The sequence below is a fragment of the Monodon monoceros genome, unplaced genomic scaffold (assembly GCF_005190385.1).
Source record: "Monodon monoceros isolate NGI ecotype Baffin Bay Population unplaced genomic scaffold, NGI_Narwhal_1 Super_Scaffold_7, whole genome shotgun sequence".
Lineage (NCBI taxonomy): Eukaryota > Metazoa > Chordata > Mammalia > Artiodactyla > Monodontidae > Monodon > Monodon monoceros.
Genome location: NW_021703784.1, coordinates 42,121,192 through 42,148,473, shown reverse-complemented (window position 1 = coordinate 42,148,473; position 27,282 = coordinate 42,121,192). Strand labels below are relative to the sequence as shown.

Sequence of the window (27,282 nt, the reverse complement as noted above, 5' to 3'; positions counted from 1 at the left end):
ATACACAGTGAGGCCAAATAAACCGAAATTACAATTAGTCACAAATACAGTCCTCAAGTTTTTTTGCCCATACATATGAGTATTGTCTAAAACGTGTCTTCTTTGTAGCAGCTAGGCCCTGCCACCACTGTGCTTGGCTGAGCTCACAAATCTGTTGTAACCTGTAGCTTCCCTGTCACTTCTCTGTCACTTCTCTGGCTCTCCTCTCCTGCTAAGCTTTGTTTCCTGGCAGTAATCGAAACCTTCTGCCACTGCCATAGCTCCTGCTGCTGCTGGAACCACCATAGCCACCTTGGTTTTGGGGTTTGGCAAAGTATTGGCCTCTACCACCATAGGGGCCAGAACTTCTGCCTCCAAAGTTTCCTCCTTTCATGGGTCCAAAATTTGAAGATTGATTGTTGTGACTGCCAAAATCATTGTAGCTTCCACCACCTCCAAAATTGCTTCCATTATTACCAAATCCATTATAGCCATCCCCACTGCCACCATATCCACCACCACCGTGGCTGCCACCAAAGCCACCTCGACCACTGAAGTTTCCTCCATGACCAAAGCTGTCATTCCCAACAAAACCCCCTCCACGACCACCACCAAAGTTTCCAGAACCACTTCGACCTCTTTGGTTGGATGAGGCACTAGCCATCTGTTGCTTAGATAGGGCTTTCCTTACTTCACAGTTGTGGCCATTCACAGTGTCTGAATGACAATCTTGTCTACAGAGTCATGGTCATCAAAGGTTATGAAAGCAAAGCCTCTCTTTTTGCCACTGCCTCGATCAGTCATGATTTCAATCACTTCAATTTTCCCATACTGTTCAAAATAATCTCTTAGGTGATGTTCTTCAGTGTCTTCTTTAATGCCACCAACAGAAATCTTTTTCACAGTTAAGTGGGCACCAGGTCTTTGAGAATCTTCTCTTGAGACGGCCCTCTTTGATTCCACCACTCTTCCATCCACCTCGTGGGTCCTTGCATTCATGGCCGCATCCACCTCCTCCACAGTGGCATATGTGACAAACCCGAAGCCCCTGGAGCGCTTGGTGTTTGGATCCCTCACTACCACACAATCTGTGAGCGCTCCCCGCTGCTCGCAATGGCTCCTCAGACTCTCATCGGTTGTTTCAAAGCTCAAACCTCCGATGAAGAGCTTCCGCAGCTGTTCGGGCTCTTTGGGTGACTCTGACTTAGACATGACGGCAGTGGAGGTAGGGGGAGACGTCAACGATGCTTACTCGGCGGCGTCCACGAGCAGAAAGGAGTAATCTACCGAACGTATCTCCCGTCAGTTTTGAGGTTGTAATGTGGTTAAGAAACTAATGTGTTATCACAGAGCAGCCAGGACCAGAAATGCTGCCCAAGTGTGACCAGTTATAAATTAGTCAGAATCTGGCAGCAGGGCAATAAACAGGGAAGAAAAAGCTGTAGTTAGATGCATCTGGCAGCTCCTGGAATGAGGCTGGTAAGTAGAGTTCTTCAGGGAACAAGCAGGGACATTTTTAGTAGTCCCCCCGAACGCAGACTTTGTCCAGGATCAACAGAATGGGCGTTGCCTGCCAGCAAGCAGAATGTGTCCTCCTCCTGCAGGGCTTCCTCTCTCCCCTCGAGGCCCCCTGGAGATCGCAGGAGCCAGGAGTTTGGGGCCGGTTTCCATTCGCCTGTGGACCCACCTGGAAAGCAGAGGCAGGGCTTTGAGGAAGGTCAGCGGAGGAGGCCACGGTCTGCCGCAACCTGGGCGTTCCCCGCGTTCCCGTGCGTTCTCTCTGTTCGCCCTCATTCTCGAGGCTCGCTCCGGTAGCCGGCACCTCCTGCTCAGTCCCGAGGAAGCCATGGCCAAGTCCAGGGGTCGTCTATACCTCTGGATGTGCTTGGCTGCAGCGCTGGCATCTTTCCTGGGTGGATTTATGGTGGGTAAGTGTACCGACCCCTTCCTCGGATCCCTCCAGCCTCCCCGGAGGAAAGCGGTAGAGCCTGGGGCTGAAGAGCTGGGCTGCGCGCTGGGCGCCGGGCCGGCTGAGCTCCTCGAATTTCAGCCCAACCGGAAACTGAGTGGAATGCGTTTCGGTCTTCCTAATAAAGTGTGCCAGAAATTCAAATTTATTAAATGCTCGCTGAGTTCAGGGTACTGTTAAGGGCTGTTAAGACAATTTAGAGTTCCCACTATCCGCAGGGGTCAAAAAGATGATTTAATTTCCAAGACCACTAATGAGTCAAAACTTTCAACTGCCCTTCTGTAATCATTTATTACATAAATATTTGTCGAATGCTCCCTGTGTGTCAGGCACTCTGCTATGAACTTAACCCCTATGGGAGAACAAGAAAGATAAAGACCCGTGCCTTGATGCATAACTCATGGGAAAATGAAAAGAATAGCCCTCACCTAAAACTCGTTTAACCAACTCAAAGTTACACATCAGAATTTGAAGGTTTTCTGCATTTGGTATGAATTTTTTGTAAAGCTCACCATGATCTGTTTCTTAGGTAAGGGCTTTTTTTTTTTCCTTCTTCCCCTTTGGCTTCTAGTTTTTATAAAAGTCAAAAGCAATTTCTTGTGTATGTAGTATGCATATGTGTATGTATTCTCCTCCCAGGCTGGCTTAGTAAGCCTCTCAAAGAAACAGCCACTTCAGGGGACACTCACCAAAATCTAAGGTGGAAACTGGTGTCTGAGATGAAAGCTGAAAATATTAAATCATTTCTTCGGTAAGTTTGTTTTGTATACTTGATCTTAAAAATGGTGTTTAAAATATTGCAGAGTGAGAACTGTATGCAAACTGATTTTATTCATGTGGGTAACCTTTGTGTGAAATTATATGATATCACATTAATTCTTGGTAGTTTAAATGTTCCTTTATTCCACTCTTGGAGTCAAATCTACTTGAATGTTGAAGGAGCCTTTCTTCCCCAACTTCATCTGCAGAAAAAGTATCTGGTTACTTTATTAAGAGATGTTTCAACTTCGTGTACTTTGGACTGCATGTACTTTGGACTGCAGCTCAATGTTATTCTTTGTTCCCTGTGCCTGGGTTTAATCAGGAATTTTATTCAAATGTCATATTCTGCCAGGAAGAGGAAGATGGTTGTAAACTCTGATTTAGAGGAAAGGAGATTAAAGTTTCAGATTCTGTCCACTACAAATTAAACCTTTATCCCGTGTTGCAAATTTAAGTAACACAAATAGGACAAAGTGAAAGCAAAAGGATCAGTGCAAACCCACCAGTCTCTTGGCAAGAGGAGGAGTGACATTCATCCAGGGGAGCGATTATGAATTCCTTGAAGGCAGTTATGACATTTATTTCTATATTCCGACTCTTTCAAAGGAGTATCATTAAAAAAAATTTATTGAATCATAATTTACGTAAAATAAACTGCATCCATATAACGCCTACGATTTGAGAGTATTGACAGATGCACAATATACTCAGCAAACGACCTCCTCAATTAAGATACAGAAAATTTACATCATGCCTTTGCAGTTTATTCCTCCCTTCAACTCCCTTCCTTTGGACTCCTTTATATTTTCTAGAACTTTATATAAATAGAATCATACAGTATGTGCTGTTTTGTGTCTTTCACTCAGCATAATGAATGATTTTGGAATTCATCCAGGTTGTTGCATGTATCTGTAGTTTATTGCTTTTTATAGCTGAGTAGTATTCTATTGAATGGAGAGACTCCAATATGTAGTTGATGGATCTCGGGTTGTTTAATTTTTCATTATTGTGAACAAAGTTGCTATGAGCATATGTTTACATATGATTTCATTTCTTTTTGAATGGCTGTGTTGGATGATAAGCATGTGTTTAACTTTCTGAGAAAATGGCAAACAGGTTTCAAAAGTGGTTGTACCATTTTACATTCCTAACTTAGTATTGTCAGTTGTTTTCATTTTAACCATTTTAGTGGGTGTGTACTAGTATCTCATTGTGGTTTTAATTTGCATTTTCTTTTTTTTTTTAACATCTTTATTAGAGTATAATTGCTTTACAATGGTGTGTTAGTTTCTGCTGTATAACAAAGTGAATCAGCTATACATATACATATATCCCCATATCTCCTCCCTCTTGTGTCTCCCTCCCAACATCCCTGTCCCACCCCTCTTCTCATGCACTTATTGGACATTTGTATATCTTGTTTTATAGGGTCTCTGTTCACTTTTTAAAAATTTTTAAATTGTTTTGATTTATTATTGAGTATAGGAGTTCTTTCTTTATACATTCTTTGTCAGACATTTTTGTGAATATTTTCTTCTGTTCTATGGTTGGCTTTTTTTGTTTTCCTAGTGGAGTTTTTGAAGGTCAGAGATATTTAATTTTGATAAACTCCAGTTGAACAATTTTTGTCTTATGTTTCATACTCTGTGTCCTATCTAGGCCTATGAGAAGTTGTGAAGATTTTCTTATATTATTTTTTTTTAGAAGTTTTGTAATTTTAGCTTGCACATTTAGGTCAATGATCCACTTCAAGTTAATTTTTGTGTGTGGTATGATGTAAGAGTTGATGATTTTTTAAATACAATTATTTAATTATTCCTGCGAGATTTGTTTAAAAACTTTTCTTTCCCTGTTGAATTGCCTTGGTACTTGGTCCAAAATCACTTGACCATAAATCCATGGCCTGTTTTTTTGATTTTATATTTTCTTCTATTGATCTATTAATCTATATATCTCAGTACCACACTATCTGGTTTAGTCTAGGTTAATAGTAAGTCTGAAAATCAGGTAGAGTTAATCCTACAAATTTTTCTTTTTAAAAATTGCTTTGACTGTTTTAAGTCATTTGCATATCCAAATAAATTTTAGAATCAACTTCTCAATTCCTACCAAAAAAAAAAGCCTGCTGGAACTTTGATTAAAATTGCATTGAATCTGTAGATAAATTTGGAAGAGTCTTTCAGTCTCTTCATTCATCATAGGGATGTACTACAGTTTAACTTTTCACCCACTGAGGGACATTTGTTTTGCTTCCACTTGTTGGCTATTATGAATAAAGCTGCCATTAACATTCATGTACAGCTTTTATGTAATCATAGGTTTTCATTTTTCTGGGATAAGTACCCCCGAGTGAAAATTGCTTGTTTGTAGGAAAAGTACACTTTTAGTTGTTGAAGAATCTGCCAAACTATAGGATGGCTATATCATTTTATATTTTTCATTGGAATTATTACTCTTTTTAATTTTACCCATTCTGACAGGTGCATAGAGATACCTTATTATGGTTTTAATTTGCATTCCCTAGTACCTAATGATATTGAACATCTTTTCCTGTGCTTATTCACCATCTGTATACCATCTGCAGTGAAATGTCTGTTCATGCCTTTGACCTATTCACTATTTGGATACTTTTTTTTTTTCTACTGAGCTTTGAGGGTTCTTTATATTTTCTATATACAAGTCTTTTGTTGGCTTTGTGGTGTACAGATATTTTTCCTAGTCTGTTGTTTGTCTTTTCACACCTTAACTGTGTTGTTTGCACATCAGAAGTGTTTAATTTTAATAAGGTCTAATTTATCAATTTTTCATTCTATAGATCACGCTCTTGGGTTCATGTCTAAGAACTTTTTGTCTAGCCCTAGATCCCTTTTCTCCTCTTTTTACCCCCAAATTTTATAGTTTACATTTTACAATATATTTTGTGATTCATTTTAGAGTTAATTTTTGCATAAGGTGTAATGCTTGGTTGAGGGTCATTCTTTTTTCACCTGTAGATGTCCAGTTGCTCTAGCCCCATTTATTGAAAGGCTATCCATTGCTTTTGCTCCTTTGTCAGTAATCATTTGGGCATATCTGTGTGAGTCTCTTTGAGTTCTCTGATGCTCTGCTGATCTATGTGTCTACTCCCTGCCAGCACCATGTTGTCTTGATTACTGAAGTTATGTAGTAAGCCTTAACAATGCATAGGGTGATTCATCCCACTTTATTTTTCTATATCATTTGACTATTCATATAAAATATAGAATAAATATATCTATATCTAGAAAAATCCTTGATGAGATTTTGATAAGAATTGCTTTAATCTTACAGAGCAATTTAGGGGCACTTCGCAGTTTTACTATGTCTCGACTTTCCATCCATGATTATGGTAAGTCTCTACAATTATTTAGGTCTTCCTTTAACAACATTTTGCAATTTTCAGGATGCAGATCTTGTATATGTATTGTTACCTTTATATTGAAGTATTTCATTTTCTTTGCAGCAGATGTAAAATCATATTGTGTTTAATTTCAGTTTTCACATGTTTGTTGCTACTATATAGAAATACTGTTGATTTTGCATTCTGTGGCTTGTCCAAACTCATGTGTTAGTTCTAGGAGTGTTTGTAGATTCATTAGGATTTACTTTCTATGTAGAAAATCAGGCCGTCTTCAAATAGGGACCATTTTATTCCTCTGTTTTCACACTGTATGCCATATATATATAGTCCTCACTGTGCTGATTGTAGTTCCAGTACTGCACTGAGTAAAAGTGATGAGAGCAAACATTCTTTCCCTATGTCTGATCTTAGTGGGAAAGCATTCAGAGTTTCCCCATTAAGTGTGATGTTATATGTAGATTTTTTGTAGATATTCTTTACTGACTTAAGGAAATGTCCCTCTATTCCAAGATTGCTAAGAGGTTTGTTGTTTTTTTTAAAATCATGAATGGGTATTAAATATTGTGTCAACTGGAAAAGAGAAAAAAGCACAACATGAGAGAGCTGTGAGTTCACTGTTATTTGGGGACTTACAGAGGACTATACCCAGGAGACATTCTCTCAGATAGCTCTGCAGAACTTCTCCCAAGAGGTGGAGGCAGGGATGGGTGGAGGTCCAGGTCCATATATATATGATTTTAGTGAAGGGGGTGCATGCAATCAAGCGCACATCTTGGTACACGGTTGCTACTAGTAACAAGAAGGTTGCTGCTAGTCACAAGGAGCAGATACCTCCGTTAATAATTTTAGTGCTTTTCTATGTATGAGAAGATACAAGAAATTGGGTAAATAAAATTTTCTCCTGAAAATATCTAACTATCTGAAGGCCTGTTCTGCCAGTTTTTCCCAGAGCATAGAGTATCTCATTCCTGATCTCCACCCTGAATTCCTTTCAGAGTGTGTTGGAGATCAGCAAATGCAGTGGCTGAGCTAATCCTTGTAGAGCCAGATGGCCAGTGACACACTTTAGTTGGAAGTTGTAAAATGGTTTTGCTCCCAAAATCTTGGCTCCCTGTACATCAATGCTGAGATGAGATACAGAGGCAGAGTTTTGGAGGAAAAAGAAAGGGTGGCTTTATTATTTGCCAGGCCAAGAGGGGAACACAGCAGGCTAGCACCTCAGGAACTGTGTCCTTCTCCCTGGGGAATAGGGAGAGGTCTTATAGTCAGGGCTCCTGCTCAGGGGTATGTGATAAGGATCAAGGCAGTAACAGTCCTGCATTCTTCTTTCTTCTGCAGAGTTTCAAAAGGGTGGGGTTGCTGACAAGATTAGGGTGTGTGCAGGGCCTCAGGTGGTTTCCTGGCTGCTCCTCCTTTGATTTGCAACTGTTGGAAGGTCGTGGAGGCTGGAGTCTTGCCTACAGGAAATGGTAGACAAAAAGGCCTCCGTGCCTGGAAGCCAGTAGGGCCCCCGCTCAGTTTCAGTTTTTCTGCAACAATTTATGTGATCATATAACTTTTCTTGTTTTCTGCTTTAGCGGATTACTATGGTGATTCCTTTATTTCTTCACTGACTTTTTGGGGGGATCAAATTCTGTCAAGAATAGTGTTACAATCTCCTCCAGGAATGTGAAATTGTCTATTTCCCCCATTAATTCTGTTAATTTTTGCATTATGTATTATGAAACTCATTTATTAGACATATACACATTAATATGATGCCTTCAAGACAGAACTAACCTTTTATCTTTGTGAAATGTTCTTTATCTTTGGTAATAATCTCTATATTTAAGCATATTTTATTTGGTATAAGTTAAGCCACATTTGCATGATGTTGTATTTTTCCATCCAGTTACTTTTAAAATGTACCTTCTATAGAGAGCATGTAATCGCCACTTGCTATTTTATTAATTTTGGAATCTGTGCCTTTTAATTTGAAGATTTAGTCTGGTAACATATAATGTAACTTGATATGGTTAAACTTAGGCCAACCCCTTTACTGTTCTCTGTTTGCTCCCTTTATTTCTGTTCCTTTACTTCTCATTTTCTGCTTTTTTTTTTTTGGTAGTGGGGAGAGTATTTGAAATTTTATTTCATTTCAATTTATCTTTTGGCTATACCTCTTTGCATTGATTCTTTTTTCTTTTCTAGTAGTTACTCTAGAGATTACATTATACTTGTCTAACATTTCACTATATTTTTAAAGTTACTACTGTACCATTTAACATGAAATGCAGAAAACTCACATTTCTGTATGTCCAGTTACCATCTTTCTATCGTCCTTTATATGATAGTTGTTGAAACTATCATATACACATACAATGTAAACCTAACAAAACAATGTTATAATTTTTTTCTTTGAACAGTTATACCTATTGAAAGGCAATTAAGTTACATATCTGAGAAATGTAAAATATTATTTTTTATTGCTTCCAGTATCTTTATTTGTTTCTGAAAATTTAGGTTATCCTGTGGTATATCTATTTAGTCTGAATAACTTTCTTAAGCATTTCCTGTAATGTCGGGTCTGGTGTTGACAAATTCTCTTAGTTTTCCTTTGTCTATAAAACATTTATTTCATCTTAATTCTTGAAGAAAATTTTTCTTGGATATAGAATTCTGAGATCACCTTGTTTTTTCTCCTTTCAGAGCTTTAAATATTTTTTTTTTTACTGTCATCTGGCTGGTAGTGGCATCCAGTGAGCAGGCCACAGTTATTTAAGTTATATAACATATATCATTTTTGCCTTTAATTTTCAGCAGTTTAATATGTGCCTAGGCATAGTTTTCTTCAAATGTATTCTATTTAAGTCTCTCTGAGCTTTTTTTTTTTTTGCGGTACGCGGGCTCCTCACTGTTGTGGCCTCTCCCGTTGCGGAGCACAGGCTCCGGACGCGCAGGCTCAGTGGCCATGGCTCACGGGTCCAGCTGCTCTGCGACATGTGGGATCTTCCTGGACCAGGGCACGAACCCGCGTCCCCTGCATCTGCAGGTGGACTCTCAATCACTGCGCCACCACGTAAGCCCCTCTCTGAGCTTTTATTCTTTTATTTTTGGCCACACCACATGGCATGCAGGATCTTAGTTCCCTAACGAGGGATTGAACCCATGCCCCCTGCAGTGGAGGCATGGAGTCTTAACCACTGGACCACAAGGGAAATCCTCTCTGAGCTTTTTGACTTTGTAAACTTTTGTCTTTCACTACTTTAGGAACATTACTTTTTGTTCTTTCTTTCGTTTTTTTTTGAAATATTTATTTGTTTGTTTCTTTGTTTATTTATTTGGCTGCTCCGTGTCTCTGCAGGATCTTTTAGTTGCAGCATGTGGACTTCTTAGTTGCGCACACGAACTCCCAGTTGCTGCATGCATGTGAGATCTAGTTCCCCAACCAGGGATCGAACCTGGGCCCCCCACACTGGGAGTGTGGAGTCCTACCCACTGGACCACCAGGGAAGTCCCCTGTTCATTATTTCTTGAAAATTTTCTGCAGCATTCTTTCTCTTCTCTCCTTTTGAGACTCCAATTAAACCCTAGAATCAAATGAACAAGGTGAAGTTCATATGGTGTAGTATATTTCCTCCCCATCTGTCCTGTGATTTGATGTGATCACAAAGTTCAATCTTACTTTTGATGGATGAACTATAGCAAGCTGAAGTAGAGGAATGAAAACAGCTATACTCTTTCTTAGAAATTTGAGCTGATTTATGACTGAGGCACACAGGTATCAGGAAAGCTTAATCAAAATGTCTGTTTTGAGGTGCTTGTTTGGAGATAGAGGAAAAGAATCTATAGGCAGTAGGGTGGATGTCATTTGAAGAAAGACTCATTCTATATTTCTCATGCAATACATGAAAATAGCCAATTGTCTTATCAAGTAAGACAGAATGCTTATATTTAAAAATGTGGGGAATTCCCTGGTGGCCCAGTGGTTAGGACTCAGTGCTTTCACTGCTGTGGCCCGGGTTCAATCCCTGGTCAGGGAACTAAGATCCTGCAAGCTGCTCAGAGTGGCCAAAAAAATAAATAAAATAAAACAAAATAAAAATGTGTAAAAGACCAGGTGAAATGTAAACACTGTTGAACTCTGTCTGCAGCATATCATAAAGTGTCCAGAAGAAATTACCTAGAAAATTATCAATACATGAGGTGCCAGAAGCAAAACTTGGTGGTGCTCTTGACCAAACATTAAAATTTGTCTTTATTTTCTCTCTCCTTTGCTTTAATGTATAATATAGCATAAGGTGATAAGTTATGTATGAATAGTTTGCATGATGTCATCTTGTTAGAGTTGGCTTTTCTTTTCTTTACATCCAACTGAAGACAGAAGTTGCATACCAAGAATGATGACAAGAATCGAGGTAGAGTGAAATGCGTTGAATTAGGAGCCCAAGACTTTAGTGAGTGAAGAGGGAGTGATCCACATTTTTGACAGCACCTAGAAGGCGTGGTAGGTGGTGACTTTTGGTATGAGTTTTAAAAGAGTTGTTATTTTTGAGAGAATATAAAGGAAAAATATTTGAAAGAGCCCATGGAGAGTAAGCAGGACTCCTCCTCAATGATCATCTGGGCCTGAGGTATGTGGAAGCATGAGCAGGGTCCCCCAAAGAAACCAGTTAAGGCAAAGAAGTCAAGTAAACATTCAGGAACGGGCAGAGGAAATAGAATTGATTGATTATAGAATAGAGATTTATGACCAGTGAAAGAGTCTCCCAGGGAAAGGAAGGTTTCAAGATTGGTTTAAAGGGGTTAATGTAGTGGGAAAAAGTTGATTTCTCCCCAGCCACTTCCTTTCTGACAGAGCCTCAACTGCTCATGTTCGCACTCCTTAAGGGGGACCTGTGTTCAGTGAGGGTTACCTTCCATCCAGCCCAAGAATCTGGTCTATAATCCAATCATTATAACTTCCTTCTGACAAGGGTTAGTTGGAGAAGGGGTATATGACCCTATTATTCCTGATGAAATGGGAGAAAAATTTAGCTGAGATCCTCTACAAAAAGTTTTCCTTTATTGAAAGAAGCACAAAAGAGGAAATAGCTTTTCTTGTTTGTACTTGCTTCTCCTGAATGTTGCAGCATGAATATATGATGCCTGAGCTGCAGTGTCCCACTTGGGACCATAAAGAGAAATTCAGTAAAGTTATTCCCTGTTGCTTTTTGTTTTTTGCACTTCTGTCTTTCGTTTCAGTGGGTTGCCTAAAAGATGGGAGGCAAAACTTCATGGTTAATCCTCCATCTTAAATGAAGGAAATATACTTATTTTTTTGCTAATTGTAAGAATATTATTTGCTCACTACAGAAAATAAAACAATAATGAATTATATGAAGTAGAATTTTATTTTTAAAATAAATTTATTTATTTATTTGTTTTTATTTTTGGCTGTGTTGGGTCTTTGTTGCTGAGCGCGGGCTTTCTCTAGTTGTGGCGAGCGGGGGCTACTCTCTTCGTTGCGGTGTGCGGTCTTCTCATTGTTGTGGCTTCTCTTGTTGCGGAGCACGGGCTCTAGGCCCACGGGCTTCAGTAGTTGTGGCATGTGGGCTCAGTAGTTGTGGCACGTGGGCTCAGTGGTTTTGGCTTGTGGGCTGTAGAGCACCGGCTCAGTAGTTGTGGCGCACGGGCTTAGTTGCTCCGTGGCATGTGGGATCTTCCCGGGCCAGGGATCGAACCCATGTCCCCTGCATTGGCAGGTGGATTCTTAACCACTGCACCACCAGGGAAGCCCTGAAGTAGAATTTTAAATATCCCTAGCCTCAGTGGTTTTACTATGCATGTAAAATAACTTCTGTCTACAAACACATTAATATTGTTTTACAAATATTGTACAATATTAAATATCAGTAACTTGCAGCTTTGATTTAATGATATAGAAGCGGAAAGCTTCACAGAGGAGAATATGCTTGAAGAGTCCTAATGGATGATTGATAGCCTACAGGTGGGGAAGGTGAATGACTAGCAGTGGTGATACAGGGAGATTCATGTAAATAGGATGATATTTATATCTGAGAGATCTTGTGCAAAGGCTAACAATGGTGGTCATTTTAGGAGACCAATTAGCATATTAAATGATATAGAGTGAAGAAGTTTATAAGGTGAGTGGTGGGAAATGAAGCTGGAAAGGTGAAACAGTGGATTAGTTGAAAAAGGGCACAAATGCCATGCCTAGTGTGAACTTTATAATGTAGAAGATAGAAGGGTTTTAAAAGCAGTTGATCAAAATGATCAGATGAATGATTTAAAAATAACACAATTTCTCAAGGTCAGACAACTGCAACTTTCAGATGCCAGCCCTGGCATTTAATACTTAGGAAATTATGGACAAGGTATTTAACTACTCTCTGTTTCCTTATTTGCAAAACGGGAACAATGGCAGAAGGGTGGTGAGGATTGAATGAGAAAGCCCATGTGAAATACCTGGTCCAGTTCCTGGCATATAGTAAGTTTTCAATAAGTACTGGTTTTTCTTTACTCTCTGTCTATTTTGTTTGTACTATGGTTGATTAAAAACACAATCTATGAAAGTATCATTACCCTACTTATGGAGGGAGAGGGTTTGGGAAACTTTTAAAATATTATTTACCTCAAGCCAAGTGAATTTCATTCAGAACTATGTTTGTGAAGTCATTTGACTGTTCCAAATCATTTAGACTCAGAACCTAGAGAACATTGCTCAAATTCAGTTCAACAAACCTGTATTGTGTAATTCCTGGGTAACAGGCCAGTACTGAGCATTAGAGAATATACAAATAAAAATGCATGGACTCTAGCTTCAATGAGATAAATAGACAACTGCGTACAATAGGATGAAAACAGCAGTAGAAGTGTATGTTAACAAGACTGCCCAACTGGTCTCTGGCAAACATTATGATCTGTTTTTCAGAATGTCCTCATTTCCTGTTAAGCAGCAAGAAGTTAGCACCGCTGATGTAGACGCATGCCATCCTTCCAGCATGTTTTCTCATGCCTGCACCTCTGCTGATTGAATGTGTTCACCATGGGATGTGTTCTTTTCTGTGGGAACATAGTGTGAAAACTGCAGTTACACACAAATATTTAAAAACTGGCATATCTAGAAAGCTCTAGCTGGGTTTTTTATATCCCTGTTATAGAAATGATAACTTAATGCCTAAAATATGAGTTATGCATCTAGAATAGTTCTTAGGTACATTTTCTGAATATAGTCTTTAACTCCTCCTTTTATTTTCATTTTAGTTCTTTTACAGAGCTACCTCATCTGGCAGGAACAGAACAAAATTTGCTGCTGGCCAAGAAAATCCAAACCCAGTGGAAGAAATCTGGACTTGATTCAGCCAAGTTGGTTCATTATGATGTTCTCCTGTCTTACCCTAATGAGACAAATGCCAACTACATATCAATCACGGATGAACATGGAAATGAGGTGATTGTTTTACAATATTGTGTTACTTTCAGGTGTATAGCAAAGTGATTTAGTTTTTTTAAATATATATATATTTTTAGATTATTTTCCATTATAGGTTATTACAAGATATTGAATATTGTTCCCTGTGTTATACAGTAAATCTTTGTTGCTTATCTACTTTATATATAGTAGTGTGTATCTGTTAATCCCATACTCCTATTTTATCCCTCCCCCTCTTCCCTCTTTGGTAATCATAAGTTTATTTTCTATGTCTGTGAGTCTTTCTCTTTTGTATATAGATTCACTTATATTATTTTTTAGATTCCACATATAGGTGATATCATATATTTGTCTTCGTCTTTCTGACTTACTTCACTTAGCATGATATTCTCTAGGTCTACCCATGTTGCTGCAAATGGCAATTTCATTCTTTTTTATGGCTGAGTAATATTCCATTGTATATATAAACCACATCTTATTAAAACAACCATCTGTTGATGGGCACTTGGGTTGTTTCCATGTCTTGGCTATTGTAAATAGTGAACATTTGGGTGTATGTACCATTTTGAATTAGATTTTTTGTCTTTTTTGGATATATGCCCAGGAGTAGGATTGCTGAATCATATGGTAGCTCTATTTTTAGTTTTTTAAGGAACCTCCATACTGTTCTCCATAGTGGCTGTACCAATTTACATTCCTACTAACAGTGTAGGGGGGTTCCCTTTTCTCCACACCTTTTCCAGCATTTGTTTTTTTTAATTTTTTTTGAAGTATAGTTGATTTACAGTGCTATGCCCATCTCTGCTTTACAGCAAAGTGACTCAGTTATACACATAGAGACATTCTTTTTTTTATATTCTTTTCCATTATGGTTTTTTCAAGCATATGTTGTTTGTAGACTTCTTGATGATAGCCATTCATACCACTGTGAGGTGATACCTCATCGTGGTTTCCATTTACATTTCTCTGATGGTTGGCAATGTTGAGCATCTTTTCCTGTGTCTGTTCAACATCTGTATGTCTTCTTTGGAGAAATGTCTATTTAGGTCTTTTGCCCACAAAATGCATTATTCCTTAATAGCAATCCGAAATAATTCTAACTTCATGTGTTTCAATTCTTGATAGATTTTCAATACATCATACCATGAGCCACCACCAGATGGATATGAGAATGTTAAAAATATTGTACCACCCTATAATGCCTTTTCACCACAGGGCACACCAGAGGTAAAATAAAAGACATTTTTTATTCAACTCTTTAAATCTTTTTTAAAGAAACCTATGTAGAGGACTAAAACAAAGATTAGGTGGATCATACATGCTAATTCATACTTTGAGGTTTGATGCTATATACAGCCTTCCTAAAAATACTTTTTAAAAAAGAAAAAGAAAAAAATAAAGAAAATAAGTACATGAAAATTGGACCCTGATAAGCAGATGCCACTCTTTGAAATAATTAAGAAACTGCTGAACATGTCTTTAATTCAGTGATGACAATAGATGGTTTTCAAGCTTTTTTCTTTTGTTCATAGTCTGACTTTGTTATAGATTTATAGATCTGAATTTATAAATCATACCACAGAAATTCTTAAATTAATACCATGGTTGGAAATCAAACATAGTTAAGATTTAAAAAATTACTTTTATTTATCCTATTTCCCATGGCTCAGGATATGCTAATAATTTCCTCAAGACAGAGCACACTGTCTAAAATGTTTTACATATTGTCTTTTTTTTTTTTTTTAACTTTCAGGATACTGAAATATTTTTAAAGACTTCTACAGAATTAGCATGGATCTGTTTATTAAGCCCAAGACAGGAAAGATAACTTTTGATGATGCAGTATTGCAGAGCAAACTTATTCTTTGGTTTTCTCTTTAACTATAGCAGTATCATGTATTTTTTATTTTGTTTGATTTTTGTTTTCCTACAGGGAGAGCTTGTATATGTGAACTATGCTCGTACTGAAGACTTTTTCAAACTAGAAAGAGAGATGAATATCAACTGCACTGGAAAAATTGTTATTGCAAGATATGGGAAAATCTTCAGAGGAAATAAAGTATTGTGTTATTTGCTTTTCTAGAGGGAAAAAGACAGGATATAACCTGTGAATATAAATGATCAGCTTGCATTATGGTTTCCAAAATTGCTTTATATATATATATATATATATATATATATATATATATATATACACATACACACACACACACACACATATATATATATATGTAAATTTGCTATTTTCATGGTTGCACAGAAAATCCTGGTTTATTTTTGAGGTTTTTTTGTTTGTTTTTTTGCTACGTCACATATCTAGAAAGGGAAATTATTCTTAATAGTTTTATTACTAAAGCATGTTATTTTTTATTTAATTGAAGAAATTCTATATAACCTAAAAAATGAAAGTCTCCCATGTATTACTCAATTTCATTGCCCAGACATAATCAATCTTAACAGGTCTTTCCAGGCCTATGAAATATGAATATATTATATGAATATAAGTATTCTCCATATACTCATATTACATAATTTTTTTTTTTTTACGAAGAGGGCATTAGATACTATATATTGTATAACTTTATTTTTTCTCTCAATAATAACTCAAGGGTATTCTTCCATGTCAACACATTGAGAGCTGTATAATAAAGTGGTTAAGAGTATAGGTAGCTAGATCCATACAACCTAGGTTCTGATCTGGTCTGGGCCCCCTATTCTCTAGATCTTTTCCTGTGAGCAAGTTAGTTAACCTCTCTGTGCCAGTGTTTCCTCATATATGAAATAGGAGTGCTAATAATAACACTAATCTCTTAGAATCCACAGTAGGATTAATCGACTTTAGGTTTGAAAGCGCTTAGGATAGTTTCCGGTACTTAGTAATTTCTTGGTAACTGCTTATCAAGTAAATACCTCATTACTTTAGATGGCTATATAGTATTTCACAGAATTGATAAGCAGTTTATTTAACCATTGCTCTGTTGACAGATCCTTGGCTTGTCTTAAATTTGTTACTATTACAAATAATTATATTGTTGGCATCTTTGTCCATATGTACTTGAACATTCGTGTGAAGATTTTTGTAATATAGATTCATTCCTAGAAGTTGAATGACTAAATCATAATGCACACTTGACTCTTGAGCAACACAGATTTGAACTGCATGGGTCCACATATACGTGGATATTTTTCAATAATAAGTAGTACAATACTACATGGTTGGACATTAGTTAAACCCACGGATGCAGAGGAATGGCGGATACAGAGGGCCAACTATAAGTTATTCTTGGATTAACCCTGCATTGTTCAAGGGTCAATTGTATATTATTTCAAAAGTTTGATGGGCATCATTGAGTTGTGCCAGATTTCACTCTTTCTAATATTATAAAAGAGTGCTTTCTGAATACTGGAAAGTGTTTAAGTTGACTGATAGTTATCTATCTTTCGCTATAATACTTCTGGTAATAAAGAATTCAGTATCTTACAGGAGAGATTTTCCTATTTGTGGTCAGTTTGAATTGTTAGAAAAAATGTTTACAAAACACTATGGGCAATGTTTCACACACTATGTTTTGTGTAGAATTTTATGTTTTATGTTATGTTATTTATTTTTTGACCACATGGCATGGCTTGTGGTATCTTAGCTCCCCAACCAGGGATTGAACCTGGGCCCTCTGCAGTGAGACTGCAGAGTGTTAACAGTGGACCGCCAGGGACTTCACCTGTGTAGAATTTTAAATTAGTTTAGCTCCACAAATATTTACATCATGCTTACTCTATGATGTACTAAATGTTGGAGGGTAGATAGTTAAAAATGAGTAAGACAGGGTTCCATTCTCAAAAACAGCCTCAATGTAGTAGGGGAGAAAGATGTTTAAAACGTATTTTATAATGCTTTAATCCATCTTGTAATATAATTATATACAAAATATAGAAGACGTACCAAGAAGGGAGACATTAATTTTGCAGTTTTAGTGATAATAGGAATGCTTCACAGAAAAGGCAATAACTTGTTTGGAGTTATGTTGAATAATGAGAGTTGTTAAGTCTACCAAGACAGAAATTGTATTCAAGGCAAAGAGAACTGAATGTGTAACAGTGTGATGATAAAAGTGTGTAAATTTCCTTATGTCATTAAATTGATTTGTTCTTAGATTTGTAAATCAGTCATTTTCCATTTCTACATTATGGATTGCACATTGCCCCTGTAGGTTAAAAATGCCATGTTAGCAAGAGCCAAAGGAATCATCTTGTACTCAGATCCAGCTGACTACTCTGCCCCTGGGGTACAGCCATACCCAAAAGGATGGAACCTTCCTGGAACTGCAGCCCAGAGAGGGAATGTGTTAAACTTGAATGGTGCTGGTGACCCGCTCACTCCAGGCTATCCAGCTAAAGGTAATAGATAAGCCTGTTATGGTCCACTCATTTTTGCAAAAATATTACTTGCCCTTATAGAAGGCATAAAAGCAAGCAAGCATCTATAGAATAACATTAAAACTATGTGCAATTATATTTTGGATTGCTATTGCTAGGAATTCAAAAGCATTTCCCTTTTATTTCAGTTTTAAATTTTCATGAAGTGAGGACATGGAGAGGGGAAGGGGTCAGTTCAATTCTCTCTCTACCTTTAGTAGAGGTTCAGAAACACAGATTCTTATGTCCAAAGTAATATTACTCTTACCAAACCAGAATTTAGGGTTTCTGAATTGTCTAACGATTTTATTCTTCTGTAGATCATGTATTTCTATTTTTAAAAATACCAATGGGTTTTTTGTGTTATTTAATATGTGAAATGTGAAAAGTTTTGACATCTGCATAACCATATCCACAATCAAGATAATGAACATATCCATTACCCAAAAAACTTTCCTCTCATCTTTTTGTAAAGACTTCCTCTCAACCCTACCCCCTCCCTGCCAATCCCTAGGAAATCATTGATTTTCTTTCTGTCAGTATAGTTATTTTGAGATTCATTTATGTTGATGTCTGTGTCAGTATTTCATTTCTTTTTTTTTTTTTTGATGAATGGTATTCCATTGAATGGATACTCTACAGTTTGTTTATTCATTTACTTTTTGTTGGAAATTTGGATTGCTTTAAGTTTTGGAGATATTACACATAAAGCTGCTATGAACAGTTGTATGCAAGTCTTTATATGTACATATGTTTTTATTTCTCTTGAGTAAATACATAGAAATGGCACGGCTGGATAATGTGATAGATGATTTTCAAATTGTTTTCCAAATTGGTTGTACCATTTTATATTGCAGCAGCAGTGTATGAGTGTTCCAGGTGCTACACCATTGTCAACACTTAGTATGGTCAATCTTGTTAACTTTACGTTCTAATAGATATGTACATCCTCCAAGTTACAATTCTTTTTCAAAGTTTGGTAGCTATTCTAGGTCCTTCCCATGTGAATTTTAGAACCAACTTATCAATTTCTACCAAAAAGTCTCCTGGGAGGTTGATTTGAGATTGAATTAAACCTATAGATCAGTTTGAGCAGAATTGACATTTTAAAAATATTGAATCTTCTGATCCATGAATATGGCACAACTCTCCATTTACTTAGGTATTCTTTACTTTCTCTCAGCTTGTTTGTAGTTTCACTGTACAGACCATGCATGTCTATTTTCACATTTACCCATAAAGATTTCAAAGTTTTATGCTGTTTTAAATTACATTTTAAATTTCAATTTCCAGTTGGCCATTGCTAGTAAATAGAAATGTTATTTTATTTTTAATTTTATTTATTTATTTATTTATTTATTTATGGCTGTGTTGGGTCTTCATTTCTGTGCGAGGGCTTTCTCTAGTTGTGGCAAGTGGGGGCCACTCTTCATCGCGGTGCGCGGGCCTCTCACTATCACGGCCTCTTTTGTTGCGGAGCACAGGCTCCAGACGCGCAGGCTCAGTAGTTGTGGCTCACGGGGCTAGTTGCTCCGCGGCATGTGGGATCCTCCCAGACCAGGGCTCGAACCCGTGTCCCCTGCATTGGCAGACAGATTCTCAACCACTGTGCCACCAGGGAAGCCCTATTTTATTTTTAGAAGAAATATATTGATCTTGTATTATGAAAACTTGTTAAACTAATTTATCCTACTCGGTTTTTGTGGATTCTATCAGAGTTTTTGCATAGATGATCATGTCATCAGCAAATAAAGACAGTTTTATTTCTTTGTTTCTAATCTGGGTGCCTTTTATTTTCTTTTCTTATTGTAGCGTCTGGTACCTCTAGAACATTGCTGAAAAAAGTTGTTAGAGCAGATATCCTTGCCATGTTCCTGCCCCAAAGACTGTCCTAGTCTTTCTCTGTTAAGTATAAGAGTAGTTGTATATTTTTTATAGATTCTTTTTATCAGATTGAGGAAGTTCACTTCTAAAGTGCTACAAGTTTTATCTTAGCACATTTATCTCATTTCACTAGCAGTATGTATTGGATTTTGTCAAATGCTTTTTAAAATTTTTTAATTTTTGGCTGTGTTGGGTCTTCATTGCTATGCATGGGCTTTCTCTAGTTGTGGCGAGCTGGGGTTACTCTTCCTCATGGTGTGCGGGCTTCTCATTGCAGTGGCTTCTCTTGTTGCGGAGCATGGGCTGTAGGCACGCAGGCTTCAGTAGTTGTGGCTCGCAGGCTCTAGAGCACAAGATCAGTAGTTGTGGCACACGGACTTAGTTGCTCCGCGGCATGTGGGATCTTCCCGGGCCAGGGCTTGAACCCACGTCCCCTGCATTGGCAGGTGGGTCCTCAACAACTGTGCCACCAGGGAAGCCCCTTGTCAAATGCTTTTACTGCATCTATTGAAGTGATCTTAAGTTGTTCATATTTATGTTTTTTCAATTATACAGATTGATGGGTTTTTTTTTTTTTTTTTTTTTTGGCCATGCTGCACAGCTTGCAGGATGTTCTGCAACCAGGTATTGAACCTGGGCCATGGCAGTGAAAGCCCAGAATCCTAACCACTAAGCTACCAGGGGACTCCCCAGATTGATTTTTGAATGTTAAACCACAACATCCTGGGACAGACTCTACTTGGTCACAGTGTATTATTCTTTTCATAGTGTTGGTATATTATTGGATTTTTGCTAAAATTTTATTAAGAATCTGTCTTTAGTAATAAGGGATATTGTTTATCCCTTATTGCTATCAATTTATTTTCTCGTAATATCTCTGTCTCATTTTGGTAACAGTAATGTTGGCTTCATGGAATGAGTTAAGAACTATTTCATCTTCTTCATTTTTCTGCAAGTGTTTATATAGAATGGGTTTGATTTTTGTCTGTGAATGTTTGTAGAATCCTACAGTGAATCCATATGGGCCTGGTGTTTTTTTCGCAGGAATGTTTTTAACTACAAATTCAATTTCTTTAATAGATATATGGCTGTTTAGGTTATCTATTTATTCTTGAGTGAGATTTGATAGTTTGTGTTGTTTAAGAATTTTGTCCATTTCATCTAAGTTGTCAAATTTATGGGTTTAAAGTTGTTCATAATACATTCTCTCTCTTTCTCTTTCTCTCTCTTTTTCTGCAGGTACTGGAGTGCTATTCTTGTTTTTATTCCTGATATTAGCAATTTATATCTTTTTTCTTCTTTTCCTGATTTGTCTTGCTAGAGATTTATCAATTTTATTAATCGTCTCAGAGAACCAGCTTTGGATTTCATTGATAATCTCCATCATTTTTCTGTTTCCTATTTCTTAGATTTCTGCTCTGATGTTTAGTATATCCTTTCTCCTGCTCATTTTTGCTTTATTTGCTCTTCTTTTTTACTTTCTTAAGTGGAATCTGATGTCATTTGTTTGAAACCTCCCTTTTTTCTTCTTCTTTTTAAAAAATATTTATTTATTTGGCTGCTCTGGGTCTTAGTTGCGGCATGCAGGATCTTCGTTGTGGCCTATGGGATCTAGTTCCCTGACAGGGATCAAACCTGGGCCCACTGCATTGGGAGCTCGGAGTCTTAACTACTGGACTACCAGGGAAGTCCTGAAACCTCCCTTTTTTCTAAGATAGTGGTAATAATGCTCTAGAGAACTCTATTTTGGCTGAAAGCCAAAGTCCCAATTAGGTTTTAAGCCTGACAATACTTTTCATCTTCCTTTAAGGAGAATATTGTTACTGTTTGAGTAAGAACCTTATCACTTATTCACAATATCTCATAAATTCCCTTTAATTTTTTTTTTTAACAATTCTTTCTAGTTTCAGAATCTGGGATGCATTTTCCAGGTATCTGGTTAACTGAAGCTTCTTTAAGAAGGATTTGAGATATCCTTGAGGAAATAAAATATTCTTGTAAAATTCAAGAGAATTACATGAAATGTCAAAGCAAGTTGGGGAGTCTGTAATCCCTATAACTGATTTTATATTAAAGTGTAAATGATTTAATTTCTTACTGTCAAATTAAATAGACCATATTAGATAAAACAATAATTGACTTTTGGGGAACTTTAAATTTTGAATATCATTTCAAACATATAGCTAATTTGCAATAGTAATAAAAGAAATTCCTTTCTACCCCTTGCTCAGATTCTTCAATCGTTTTCCTCTTATGCAATTGATTTTTGCAGAGTACACCTTCAGACTTGATGTTGAAGAAGGAGTGGGAATCCCTCAAATCCCTGTACATCCCATTGGATATAATGATGCAGAAATATTATTACGGTATAGTTTTCTAGTTGGATTTGAGAATAAGATATTTTACACTAGTATGCCTATTTTCTCTTCTAAAACGAATATGTTTTGTATCAGAATGGCTCCTGAAATTGGAAAAACAGACCACATCTTTTTTTCCCATAAGAGCAGTCAGTTTAATGACTAAGAAATAATAAGAAAACATTACTTTGTTTGCTACAAATGAAAGTCTCAAAAGCAAAACTATGTCCAAAGATAAAAATACTGATTTGAGATTTTTCAAGCAGTTAGATTTTCTTAGATCTTCATTAGATATTTGTATGTGACCTGCATTTTAAAAATGTGGTAATGTCGACCACTTACCAGATGTGTGAACTTATACCAGTTACTCAATCTTTCTCTGACTCAGTTTCCTTCTCTGTAAAATGAAGACAGAAATAGTTTCTCCCTGACAGAGTTATTATGAGAAGTAGATGAGATCATGTATATAAAGTATCTATAATATGATATTCAATTAATGTTTGTTATTATTGTATTGTATAACTGTGTTGCTTTTCAAATCACCTACCTTCTATTTTTGTTTAATGTATGTACCAATACAATTTGGTAATTGCTTTGTGAGTGGCTACTATGTAATCAGCAGCTTTTCTAGAAATTTCTTCTTTTTAACACAGTCATGAATTTCACATGTTCAGGATTTCTTGGACCTAATGCTTCCCTATGTAAATAAAGTCAAAAGTAGAAAGGCTGATGCTTCCCATTTCCCCTCACTATATTGGTTGGTTTTTTTCTCCTTAGCTCTTTTTGTTTTCTTGCCCATGCTGTGGGGCTTGCGGGATCTTAGTTCCCCAACCTGGGACTGAACCCAGGCCCAGGCAGTGAAAGTGCCGAGTCCTAACCACTGGACCACCAGGGAATTCCTCTCCTTGGCTCTTATCAGTAATATATTAAACATTTTCCTCATTTATCTCAGTTATGGCTCTCTCACTAGAATGTAAGCTCCACAAGGCAAGGAAATTTTACAGTACCTGGCACTTAGTAAATCCTCAACATATACTTGTTAAATGAATGAGTGAAATATCTCATCATCACACTTTATGATTTCTTCTAAGAAATGGTGATGCTCAGCATTTATCTGTCATTTTTGTGTTCTCTTGACAGCTATTTGGGAGGAACTGCTCCACCAGATGAGAGCTGGAAGGGAAGTCTTAAGGTGAATTATAATATCGGGCCTGGCTTCATAGGGCATGATTCTTTCAGGTAATTTTATGTTACTTTAGTATCCTAGAAAAGGTTTACATGTTTAATGGAAAAATGTCAAGATAAATATTCTGCCAGGTATATTTTGCTTATCTTCTTTTTCTCATTTTTCATAATGAATAATTATTTTATATTGCTTAAGAATTACTTATGGAATCATGTATTAAATTCTTCTTCCAACAGTGATATCACAGCATTTGTTTTGTAAAGCTCAAAAATTACATTTGAGTTATAGGTTTAACATTTTAACTTCCCTCTTCACCTAACCTTTTAAAGTTTTTCAGATAACTGTCAAAATGCTATGCATGTGAAGCACTAGGTTAACTTGAGGGAAGGAGTAAAAGAGAAGAGAGAAAGGAGCCAAGCTTTGTTGATCCCTTACTGTGTGGGTGGGTTAGATGAGTTAACATGGGTAAGCAAGTAACTACTGTAAGGCTCAATACACTTAGCATTTTGGGTATTATTGTTATTAACCCATGAGAGCACTTCAAGGAGTGATCACAGAACCTGTGTTCATTGACCTTAATTCTACAGAAAAAATAAGTTTTCCACTGTATCAAGATAGGCAGGAAATGCCAGAGGCAGAGAACAGCTTGTACCGAGTTGCAGAACATCACGACATGATCAGAACTTTACGTACTTTGATTTGCTTGAAATGTAGAGAGGAAGGGAAACTTAACGCTGATAAATCAGAGAAAATATAGCTGTTTATATTAAGCTAAAATGATTAAATCAGTCTTGTTTGCTAACAATTTACTTTAACAATGTGAAATTGTATTCTTAGAATGTTTTTTAATTTCTGTAAGAGTTTTTTTTATTTCTGAACTTTTAAAGTATTAGGAGTTCAATTTTATTTTATGGGGATTTTAGAAATATTTTTATATAAGTGCTTATTTATCTCTATCTCTCAATTAGAATGGAGTTCTTTCAATATAAAAGACTTTATTGTCTAATTATTAATACTCTCTAGAGGCACACAATGAAAGATATAGGCCTTTCTGATTTATAAACAGAAACATACAAACAGAGAAATCAATAAACATATAGCTTCAGTCACAGTTCAAGAGTAAACTCGGAAAGAGAACATTTACTTGGTCAAGATATCAAAAAACTGTTCACCTTCACCATGGGCACAAAATCCTATTTGATTTTAACTCAAAATGGGCAGATACACAAATTTTTTTAAAAAATTGCTAAAAACAAGACTATGTATGTAATTTCTCACCCAAAAGAGATCTTGATAATCTATGGATCCATTTACAGAGATTACCAAATGACAAGGCATGAAACCTTAAATTCTTAAACATTTCTACCACAAATAGGGAATAATTTACCTACTGTAAGCAAACTAGAAACATAAACAAAACACAGAATCAGTAGAAAAAAATTAAGTTAGAGATACAGAGTTTCAGCAAAGTTAAAATTCTACTGCTGCTTGCGATTTACATCTGAGAGCCAAAAGAAGACATGTCTGGTTTTAAGCTGTCCCTTCTTGGTTCTTCAAGCAGAGTCCATGTACGTCTCAGTGGGGCTTCCAAAAACGATAAAGGATTTTTTTTTAAGTAAAACCATAATTCTCATACAAATATAAACTGAAATGTGCAAAAATTGTATTTAATGCGTTAATTAATAAGGGGACCAGAAAGGAGTTAAAACTGGTTCGAAGGAGAATTCAAAGATGATACAAAAAATGAGCTCCTTAGGAATGCCGAAATGAGTGTGCTTAATAGCTGAAAAACTGATTTCTTCCACATTGGGGGAAGTAAGTCAATTGAACGTTCACTAGAGAAATTGTGCATTTCAGTGGGCATGAATTATTTGTATTACTACATTACTACAAGTTAAGTTCTGTCACTACAGAGTTGTAAAATAGTCTAGTCAAAGATAATGATAGGCAGAGGTAACTCTGATGGTTGAGCTAATGTTGTTCTCAGTTTTTCCATACAGAAGTATATTCATTCAATTCACAATTATTTACTGAGCATTTACTATACCCCTGGTACCATTCTGGGTACTGGGGATTCAGCAGTGTACAAAACAGGCAAAAATCCCTGCCCTGTGGAGCCTACATTCTGAAGTTTAGTTTATTTGGAACATGATGAGTTTGAGGTGCTAACAGGACAAACAAATACAGTTGACCCTCAAACAACACAGGGGTTAGGGGCACCAGCCCCCCACCTGTCAAAAATCTGCGTATTACTTTACAGTTAGCCCTCCATATCTGAGGTTTCACATCTGTGTATTCAAACAGCTGTGGATCATGTAGTATTGTAATGCATATTTAGTGAAAAAAATCCACGTGTAAGGGCACTTATGCAGTTCAAACCCATGCTGCTCAAGGGTCAACTGTAGATAATTCTTTTTTTTTCCTTTGTGCATAATCTCTATTTCAAATATTTGTTAAAATACCATTAGATTAGATCAAGAACAAAGACAAGAGCAAAGACCATACTCTTCAGAAACTTAGGAACTATATACAGAACTTTAAGGAATAGAGGACAACACTTTAGCTGAAACCTGCCTGCTGACCAGAGAAGGGTGTTCTGAATAGACTCAGCAAAGAAAAGGAAATCAGGCTCTGTTACCAAGTCTAAGCTCTATCGCTCGCTGTACGACCAGCCAATAATTGAGAGATGAGCTGCTGGGGCAAGGAATAACTACTTTATTCGGGAAGCCAACAGACCGAGAAGATGGCGTGCCCCAAAGAACCATTTTGCCTGAGTTAGAATTCAGGCTCCTTTCATACTAAAAGGGGAGGGAGTAAAGTCAAACATTTCCTGGTTCCTGTCAGCCTGCAGAGGGGATGTGTTAATTTCTTCCTCCCTGCAGTCATTCACTGGTGGGCCTGGTCAGGTTGTTTCCTGTGAGCTTAAAAAAAGATATTTTAACTTAATGTTCATTACCTGGGAAGCAGGGTTCCCAGAGATGGGCCATTATGTATAATTTAAGCTTATAGGCTACATCCCTTAATGAATAACTTGTAAGAGAGTACAAGAAGTTCTTCTCTATTACAAGGCAGGGAAGGAAATTTGCCCATCTGAATCAAACTTCAGTTGCCATCAGGGCAAGTTGTGTAATGGTCACAGATGGGAGGCACTGTGTTTGGAAGGTTCAGATACAGCACAGGGGTTCTATGTGTTTTTATGGCTACACCCCTGGCTGAGATGCCTTTAGGTCATTGTCACTCAAATTCCTGTCCAACCAAACTCCCACAGCAAAGAGTCCCAAACTGAGGATCAAATTCCTCTGGAAGTCATTCCTATCGGTGGTGAAGCAGTAGACGCCCCAAAGTCAATCTCCCAAGTTGTCCAGAATTTCAGAATTTCGGGAACTTTATTTGCTGAGCCCACATCGTTCACACCAACCCTACTGGAAGCCATAGTAGCATCTCTCTAGATAATTCTTTTAGGTACTTCTGGAGTCAATGATACTAAAAACCAGAAAGATATAAGGATTAAAGATGTAGATGAGCTTCTTTGAGAATCTGAGCCGATAGCCAGTTTATTTTCATGTTTAGATTAAAATAGATTTTTTTCCTCATTCTTCATTGTTACAGTATTCTTTACTTAATTTTCTTCATTTAATGACATACATCAATGAAACTGGCTTTCTTACTAATAGATCTTAGGCTCATATACTTAGAAACATGCTAAAGAGTATTTTTGCTATTAATTTTTATCATTCTAGTAAAAATAAATCTTTTACTTAATGTCTTAAAATGCAAAACAACACCCATTGATTAGTTTTCCCCCAAAGGCACTTTTAGTTGAATACTGCACATGAATTACATATACATTCAGAAGCACAGTATACTTTTAGGGGGAGAAAAACCAGAATTTGCACTTAACAATATACAAGATTTGACTTGTTTGTTCTTCCATTCGAA

The 27,282-nt window shown here is 36.8% G+C and overlaps 2 protein-coding genes and 1 pseudogene across 3 annotated transcripts in view; 1 reads left to right on the top strand and 2 right to left on the bottom strand.

Annotated features, from left to right (window-relative positions):
* Window positions 1-211: 211 nt before the first annotated feature.
* LOC114887541 (heterogeneous nuclear ribonucleoprotein A1-like) lies at window positions 212-1,191 on the bottom strand. The gene is given in 2 exon segments (XM_029209352.1): window positions 212-696; window positions 699-1,191. Coding segments are annotated over 2 exon segments (978 nt in total).
* Window positions 1,192-1,721: 530 nt separating this feature from the next.
* Window positions 1,722-27,282, top strand: part of NAALAD2 (N-acetylated alpha-linked acidic dipeptidase 2) — a 49,804-nt gene continuing 24,243 nt past the window's right edge. Inside the window, exons 1-8 of one of the 2 annotated variants that reach the window (XM_029208729.1) lie at window positions 1,722-1,907; window positions 2,588-2,699; window positions 13,335-13,521; window positions 14,629-14,730; window positions 15,437-15,562; window positions 17,712-17,898; window positions 22,073-22,166; window positions 23,298-23,396. In XM_029208729.1, the coding sequence (XP_029064562.1) occupies window positions 1,826-1,907; window positions 2,588-2,699; window positions 13,335-13,521; window positions 14,629-14,730; window positions 15,437-15,562; window positions 17,712-17,898; window positions 22,073-22,166; window positions 23,298-23,396 (989 nt within the window). In that variant the 5' untranslated portion in view covers window positions 1,722-1,825. The remainder of the gene's footprint in view (window positions 1,908-2,587; window positions 2,700-13,334; window positions 13,522-14,628; window positions 14,731-15,436; window positions 15,563-17,711; window positions 17,899-22,072; window positions 22,167-23,297; window positions 23,397-27,282) is intronic. The other variant, XR_003791514.1, reaches the window with a different exon arrangement.
* LOC114887229 lies at window positions 26,544-26,776 on the bottom strand (annotated as a pseudogene).